The sequence below is a fragment of the Danio rerio genome, chromosome 23, assembly GCF_052040795.2.
Source record: "Danio rerio strain M-AB ecotype USA chromosome 23, GRCz13ab, whole genome shotgun sequence".
NCBI classification, from domain to species: domain Eukaryota; kingdom Metazoa; phylum Chordata; class Actinopteri; order Cypriniformes; family Danionidae; genus Danio; species Danio rerio.
Genome location: NC_141043.1, coordinates 14,672,702 through 14,681,683, shown reverse-complemented (window position 1 = coordinate 14,681,683; position 8,982 = coordinate 14,672,702). Strand labels below are relative to the sequence as shown.

The 8,982-nt window shown below is 42.8% G+C and overlaps 1 protein-coding gene across 4 annotated transcripts in view; it reads right to left on the bottom strand.

The window, feature by feature from the left end:
* Nucleotides 1-3,561: 3,561 nt before the first annotated feature.
* si:dkey-150i13.2 overlaps nt 3,562-8,982 on the bottom strand; it is a 71,992-nt gene continuing 66,571 nt past the window's right edge. The window contains exons 9-10 of one of the 4 annotated variants that reach the window (XM_087306714.1): nt 8,008-8,134; nt 4,822-5,094 (exon numbers count right to left, since the gene is read on the bottom strand). In XM_087306714.1, the coding sequence (XP_087162840.1) occupies nt 5,081-5,094; nt 8,008-8,134 (141 nt within the window). In that variant the 3' untranslated portion in view covers nt 4,822-5,080. Of the gene's footprint in view, nt 8,135-8,982 lie in introns of all 4 variants that reach the window. The other 3 variants (XM_087306715.1, XM_087306721.1, XM_087306712.1) reach the window with 3 other exon arrangements.

Genomic DNA, 8,982 nt, shown 5'->3' with positions numbered 1-8,982 from the left:
GGGGGAGAATGTAGAGCTCTACTAATATAGGATCTGTTGATATTAAGCAGTTTTTGTTTTTCTTTTATTTTTTTCAACAAACTATTTTAAGAACTTTCTGCTAAATAACAAAGGTGTTTAAATTCTGATATCATAGTTATTTATGAAAAATATTATCTAATAAATAAATAAATATGTTTTATGTGTCGAGTTTGATGACCTCTAGAGGTTAGGGGGCGGAGCTTAGAAGACGGGAAGGAAGTGAAACCAAGAGCAGAGAGTCAGATGCGTTGGATTTAGAGTTTTTGTTTTAATAGTTTGCCTTGAAATAGTTACACAAAAGAAAATTCATGTGTTAGTTCTGAGTTTACAAAGACTGTTAACCCACATCCTTAGTGCATTTGAGGATCGCTGGACAATCTGTGTGGTTAATTGTTCAGAGAGAGAGAGAGAGTGAACGTCAGACCTGCGGACTGAAAGATCGATTGGAGAGAGACTGAGGCTTTGCTAATCGGGCCTGTTTGTTTCGTGATCGGAGGATTTACAACTGCGGTGATGCAATTCGGGATCGCGGATGGACGTCAGAGACGTTTGGAGTGTGTCTGGTTCTGTGAATGGGTACTGTGATTGTGACCTTCATTATTTCTACGGATTCTGTGAGTACTGAAAAGTGTTTTTTTCCAACGTGAGCTCCAACATTGCGCGCCAACGTAAGACTTAAATCCCAGCTGGGTAACATTTTATTTTGGGTTTTATTTGATGCTATAATGTTGCTCAAATGTGTGTTTGCTTTGTATGTCTGATTAAGTGAAGCTGTGTTGTCACTGAAAGTGAATTGAGTCCTACAGCTTTAAAGTGATTTAAAACACAATGAAAGAAAATTAACACAATAGCCTCACAATATTTAATAAATGTAAAAAGTTATTATATGCCTTGCATTTGTGATTTTCTTTTACAGAAAGGGTGAAAATTAATGGTTAAATAAACCAGTGTGTAAAATAACTTGTAAATGAGAGAGTTAAATTATATTATGCAATAGAAAAAGAAAACAAATAGTCACTTCTACTCTGAATAACACTACATATATATCTGAGGCCCGGTGTTATTAAGTGTTTGTTATTACCATTTGATGAACAGACATTGATAATTTTAAAGTTATAGGGATGTGCCTCTCACCTTGAATTTTATTTGAATTTCCCTAGACATATTACTTTTTCTGAGCTAGTTAAGGGGAGAGGGCTACACTTGCTTTGGTCAGGTTTCAATCCTTCCTTTGAAAGTACATGCCCCAGGTATTTAATTTCCAGGCCCACTTTGCATTTTTCTTTATTCAGCTTGAACTTTTTGACTCTAGCTCTCTCTATCACTTGTCTCAATCTTTCATCATGTTGTTGTCTTGTCTCTCCCCAGATTATTAGGTCATTAAAGGTGCAGTAGGTGATTGTCTTCAGAAACATTTTTTGTTGTGCTGGTTGAAAGTCTTTTCACAGTCCAATAGTAATGATTACAGCAAATGATCTAAATGTGTTTATATGTATTTTTATATTCTAGGTAAAGCATAAAACAAAAAAATGTTCATCCAATAAATAGAGTCGGACCGTCATCTCCCTTAATTCCGATTAGCTGGTCAGACTGTGCAATGCATGCTGGGATTTTTGTTCTCTGCCACACCCAGCAAGTGTAAGGTGTAGGCCAGTTCTGGGCCAGAATAAAAGCAAACTGTGGCCCAGAATAGGGTCAGTTCTAGTTTATTTGGTTGAATTCTGGCTAATATGTGATATTGCTTTGGCTTATTTGTGGCCCAGATCTGACACACAGGAGCGGACCGCCCAAGAGCCATCATTCCATGCGGTATGTGGTCCAGATGTAAGTGTCTGGTGTGGGCCGGATCTGGGCCAGAATAAAAGCAAACTGTGGCCCAGAATAGGGTCAGTTCTGGTTTATTTGGTTGAATTCTAGCTGATATGTGAAATTGCTATGGCTTAATTTTGGCCCAGATCTGGCAAACAGGTGCAGACTGCCCAAGTGCCATCATTCTATGCAGTATGTGGGCCGGATTTGAGCCACATAAATTTTGCTAGCTGGGTAGCGTTCCCTCTTGACTGCTGTATTAAGATCACACACATCTAAGCAGATTCTCAATTTTACATTATTCTTTTCCCTAATCACAATTGGATTTACCCACTGCATCGGCTCTTCTATTTTTGCTGTTACTTAAATTTTTTTCTATCTTGTCCAGCTCTGCTTTCAATTTTTCTCTTGAAGCAGGGGTGTCCAAACTCGGTCTTGGAGGGAAACACACGTTATTGTTGTCATGCAGTGAACTCGGCCAATTGTGTAATATCAGTGTTGTCATCAGAGCTCGTGCAGTCGCTCTTCAGATGCTGCACGGGCTAAATCAATCGTCGGATCCCAGAGCACTGTCACAATACTTTGATGCCACGTGTGACAGTCACGTGGCATCGGCGCAGCATCAATCTGGACAAAATTTCTAACCAGCATGCATTACTTTAAGACAGATTTCGATAGATCTGCGCAGCGCTGCATGAAGTCGAATGTACTTTTTGATTACATCCACATAACTTCTGATTGGGTTGGCCCATCTCGAAACCAGGCGGTTGTCACCAATTGGGCCAAATACTTAACATTTATTATTAATATTACTATTATTATGATCCTCATCATCATTATTTTCATAATATCATACTTAGCAAGAGATCAAATCGGCCTGCATGTAAAAACACTACATATAATTTTTTTTTTTTAAAAACTGACTGGTCCACATTTAAAATAATGGTTAGACCCTTCTGGCATTTGACAGATGGCCAGTTCGCCCCTGTATATAGCTATAGTTTGTGTAACTTGTAATTATTATTATTTTTTAAAAAAGGTAATAGTCGAAACTCGACTGTTGTGAAAGATTTTTATTACACCTTGTAAACGAAATTTTTTTAGGATACTTTTATCTCCATATGTCATTCAGGTCAAAGGTAGAACATAAATTGCCCAATTCTTGAAGAAGAGACCTATTAGGACGAGGCGGCAAACAATCTTTTTGTAACGGAGAGTCTGACAAGGAGGGATCCATCTACAGCACGTTTATTAAACACAGTTTAATAGCAATCAAACACCAAGTGCTGGAAGATGAACTCAAAAGAACAATAGGCTTAACGGATCGAGAGGCAGGCAGCAAGTATTCGTTGGTCGGTATAACAAGCGTAGGTCTGGGCAGGCAGCAAGATAGACAAGGTCAAAAGCAGTTCGGGTTGGCAACAGGAGATCAAACAGGTATCAGAAATCAGGGATAAATGCTCAGTAATGTCAGCAGCCGAGCAAAACAAGACTTCTTAATGAAGTGAGCATGAACGCTGCTATATGTGTGAGTGTATGAGAAGAGTCATGTGCAGCGCAATCATAGGCAGGAACAGGCCTTGTGAGTAATGTAGTGCTTAAAAGACCCGTGAGGGAGACCTCTGCTGGCCAGTGAGGGGAATGACTGGGACCGAATCGGTGACACTTTTACAGAATCCCATATTGTGTTGTCCCCTCCAACTTTTTTTTCCTTATTTTATTGTTACATTGTGAGGGGCAAAGCGAGGCTTTATGAAACACTGAAACAGTTAAAGCAAATGTGTCGTAGCTTCAAAACATTTTGAAACATGTCTCAGTGACACCAAGTGGTCATTTTAAAAATTGCACTGAAACAGCTTCAAATGAGAAGCTAACGTAGACTAACCATATTCAGTACACAACGGTGCTTTTAACACTAATCTCTGAATAAATACTTATCGGTCATAGTCAAGCTATGTATCTGTGTAATCTTTATTTCTCACTCTTTTAACCCCAAGCACAACAGAGACCTTCCTACTATCTGTGAATATGCAGCTGTGAAGTGAATATTATGTTATCAAAAATTGTTCAATAAATTATCTTTTGTTGAATAAATGCTTTGAAATGGGGATATTTAAAAGTCAGGTGTGGGTGATGATGGCATCTCCACCAGAGAGAGCCTGAGAGAAAGGCTGCAAATGCTGTTTGGATCCTCTTTGTGCAGTGATGATGTTTATATTCATAAAAGGTCAGGCAAGTTAGCCTTAATGTGCATGAATTTAATGTTTTAATATTTAAAATTGTCATGCTGTAATAAAATAAACATGATATAAAAATTAAATGATTGTGAAGCTATTACATTTTAAACTTTCATAAAAGAATTATTAAATATCATTAACTTAGTTAATATCATTAACTAAGTTAAACACAATAATGGTATATTCTGACATAAGATTTTAATAAGACTTCAAACAATGCCCATTTTTGCCAGTGAACTAAAGTTATGCACCCTGTGCGGAACACTATTTTATTCGTGTACGGAACACAGTTAATATCTATCATCTTCCGTACACATGTGAAGACGGTACTTTTCCCATCTTTTCTCAAAAACTACTGGTCCAAAAAACATCAATCAAGATTTGGATTGTGCAATAGGTATTCCCTCAGAAAATGAACAAACAAGCATGCTTATCTGGCTTTCACTGACGGAGAAGTGGTCATTTGAGTGCGCTGAATAGCGAAAAGTGTACGGAACATGGTTAGTCTACGTTAATAGGCTAATGGTCTAATAGGCGAATTATATCATACGTTGTGGAATGGCTTTATCAAAGTGGTTTGGGGGAGTGGTTAGTGTTCTGAAACGCTGACACCATGGGTTCGAATCTGGCATTAGTATAAATCATAATTTATTCTTTTAACGTGTTGTACTTGTAATGGCGGAGTCACATTTGAATAAACAGTGATAATAAATATGTCTGTCACAATGTTCAAAGAAGACATGAAGACCCAAATGCAAGTGACAGTTTATTAAACTTAGAAGAGAACACAGAACAAAGAGAAGCTGGCTAGCTGGAAGTCAGGTGATCACAAGAGGAAGATGAAGGAACAAATAGTTCTCCGTCAACAGGGCGAATAAAGTTCATCGGGGAGATCTTCAATCTCCGTCAACAGAGCGAATCAAAAGTTCATCGGGGAGAACTTCAATCTCCGTCAACAGAGCGAATCAAAAGTTCATCGAAGAAAAACTTCAACCAGCGTTCAACCAGCGAACTCAACAAGGAGAGCCTGACAAAGACACAGAGACAAGTGAGGACAACGAACTGACAAGGTGAGACAGGAACGCTGAACATTTATAGCCACAGTAATGCGCTACACCTGGAGCGCAATAATCAGCTGAGCGGTGCTAGGCGACCGATGACCATGATCATGTGACCGCCCAGCTGATGACATGAAAACAACAACAACACTGACAGCCACGCGACTCTCACACAAACACAGAGACAAGCGCACACACACACCGCAAACACAAATAAACAAATCACACCACGCAGACACATCATAGAAGATGATCCACAACCGTGACATTACCCTCTCCCCAGACGAGCCTACCTGGCGATTGTAATCATCGAGAAGAGAGTGATCCAGTATGTCCCCGGCCGGAACCCAACTTCTCTCTTCAGGACCGTAACTGGGGGGACTGGTGCATGCGGATTAATTGCCGTATGAAAAACGGGCTTTACTTTAGATATATGAAACACGGGATGAATTCTCCTGTACGCTGGAGGTCATTTGAGGCGGACTGCCACAGGATTAATGATTTTAGTGACAGTAAAAGGGCCAATAAATTTAGAAGCTAACTTATTACAAACGGTGCGGAGAGGAATGTTTTTAGATGAAAGCCACACTTTTTGACCGACAATGTAAACGGGAGGCTTAGACCGGTGGCGATCGGCTTTAGACTTAGTGCGCTCCCCCACCTGGAGGAGGGTCTGTCTGGCCCTGTTCCAGGTGCGGCGGCACCTCTGGACAAAGGCGTGAACGGAGGGGACCGCGACTTCGGATTCCAGACTGGGAAAAACTGGTGGCTGGTAACCTAGACTACACTGAAACGGAGAGAGGCCCGTAGCCGACACTGGTAACGAATTATGTGCGTACTCCACCCACAAAAGTTGCTGACTCCAAGAGGATGGATTCTGCAAGACCAAACATCGCAATGTGCGCTCAAGATCCTGATTGGCTCTCTTGGTCTGACCGTTACTCTGGGGATGAAAACCAGAAGAAAGACTAACAGTAGCCCCCAATAAACGACAGAATTCTGTCCAGAATTTAGAGACAAACTGAGGCCCCCTGTCAGAAACCACGTCTGTCGGGAGGCCATGAATGCGAAAGACGTGATCAATGACAGCAACCGCTGTCTCTCTGGCTGAAGGTAATTTGGGCAGAGGGACAAAATGAGCAGCCTTTGAGAACCTGTCCACCACGGTTAAAACCACCGTGTTGCCGTTAGAAGATGGAAGACCCATAACAAAATCTAGCGAGATGTGTGACCAGGGTCTCGAAGGCACTGACAGCGGTTGAAGGAGTCCAGCAGGTGGGCGATTGGAAGACTTAGAAGCGGCACAGACAGAGCAAGCCAAAACAAAATCGCGCACATCACGAACCATTACTGGCCACCAGAATCTTTGTTTAATAACAAATAATGTGCGACTCACTCCCGGATGACAGGCTACTTTGGAGGAATGACCCCACCGGATAACGTCGGACCGTAGATCCTCTGGCACAAATAATCGACTCGGCCGGCATCCGATCGGGGGCGTTACCCCATCCAGGGCTGTGCGAACCCGCGACTCGATCTCCCAAGAAATATTCGCCACAAAAACCCTCTGCGGAAGCACCGGATCTGGAGATGACGTACGATCCGAGCGATCAAAAAGACGAGATAACGCATCAGGTTTGATGTTCTTAGAACCTGGTCTGTACGAGATTGAAAAATTAAATCGTCCGAAAAATAATGCCCACCGAGCCTGCCTAGAGTTTAGTCTCTTGGCAGATTTGATGTACTCAAGATTTTTATGATCGGTCCAAACGATAAAAGGCACCCCAGAACCTTCTAACCAATGTCGCCACTTCTCCAACCCAAGCTTGACGGCCAGCAACTCTCGATTACCAATGTCGTAATTTCTTTCTGCAGCAGATAAACGATGTGAGAAATACGCGCAGGGATGAATCTTGCCGTCCAAGGCAGAGCGCTGGGACAGGATGGCTCCGACCCCGACCTCGGACGCATCGACCTCCACCACAATCTGCCGAGAAGGATCAGGGGCTATGAGAATCGGGCTGAAACAAAGCAACCCTTCAGTTTGGAAAATGCAGCTTCGGCTGCGTTAGACCACCTGAACGGTGTTTTGGAGGAGGTCAAATTAGTCAGAGGTGTGGCGAGCTGGCTGAAATTGCGAATAAAACGCCAGTAAAAATTGGCAAAGCCCAGGAACCTCTGCAGGGCCTTACGGGAATCTGGGGTTGGCCAATTTACCACAGCCTGAATCTTCTCTGGATCCATGCGCATCCCCTCGACCGACACGATATGCCCCAAAAACTGAACCGACTGTGCATGAAAAACGCATTTCTCCGCCTTGACATAAAGCCCATTCTCTAACAGCCTCTGCAACACTCGCCTGACGTGCTGAACGTGTTCCTGGAGAGAGTGAGAAAAAATCAGAATGTCATCCGGGTAGATATAGATAAACTGATCTATCATATCTCTTAACACATCATTGACGAGTGCCTGGAAAACAGCCAGGACGTTAGAAAGACCGAAGGGCAGAACGCAGTACTCAAAATGCCCTCTAGGGGTGTTAAATGCGGTTTTCCACTCATCCCCGGGTCTTATGCGAACCAAATGATAAGCATTGCGGAGATCTAATTTTGTGAAAAAGTTCACCCCCTGCAGGCGCTCGAAGGCTGAAGACATCAACGGCAAAGGATACTTATTCTTAACCATGATGCTGTTCAGCCCTCGATAGTCAATGCACGGACAAAGAGAACCATCCTTCTTTTTCACAAAAAAAAATCCCGCCCCCGCCGGTGAAGAAGACGGGCGGATGATCTTGGCTGCTAGAGAATCAGAAATATATTTCTCCTTAGCCTCCCTCTCTGGAACAGACAGCGAATATAACTTGCCCTTAGGCGGAGACGTACCTGGCAATAAGTCTATAGCACAGTCATAGGGATGGTGAGGAGGTAGAGAAGCAGCCCGAGACTTACTGAACACTCTCTTCAGGTCATGGTACTCACGGGGCACGTTTGATAGATCCACCTGCTCCTCCTGAAACACAGAACAAGGAACATTAGAGCAAGCAGACAATAAACAAGATTCATGACAGCTCTCACTCCAAGAAAAAACTGCATTATGCCCCCAATTAATGTGAGGTTTATGTAACACTAACCATGGATGTCCCAGAATGACAGAAGTATCAATGGTGTCAGTGAGAAAAAATGTAATGAGTTCTGTGTGATTCCCAGAAGTAATGAGTTTTATGGGAGCAGTAATGTGTGTGATGGTAGGAAGGGACAGTCCACTAAGAGCATGCACCGCTATAGGTAAAGAAAGAGGAGAAACAGGGATGTTCAGACTGTTCGCTAATTTAGAATCAATAAAGTTCCCCTCGGCTCCTGAATCGATGAGGGCGTGGCATGTGTGAGAAATGGAATTAAAACACAGTTTGATAGATAAGGAAGTCATATTAGGAGAGTTCCTTTTAGGCATAATTTCACCCACCAATAAACTCTTACCCATAGATGGCTTATTATTTTTGGCCGGACATAAAGCCACAAAATGACCCCCAACTCCACAGTACATACACAACCCCCCAGCACGTCGACGACGTCTCTCCTCCGAAGACAGACGAAACCTTCCCATCTGCATGGGTTCGGGCTCCGGCTCAGTGGGCATTGCCTCTTGAACACAGGGCTGCAAAGCCAGACGCTAAAGACAGAGCTCCTTGTAATGTCCCCTACGTTGAAGACGATTGTCCACTCTTACCGCCAGATTGATGAGCCCTTCAAGCGTTTTAGGCAACTCCAACGCGTAGATCTCATCCTTAATGTGCTCCGCTAGACTGTGAAAATCATGTCCCACTGCGCCTCGCTGTTCCAGCCACACTCCGCTGCCAG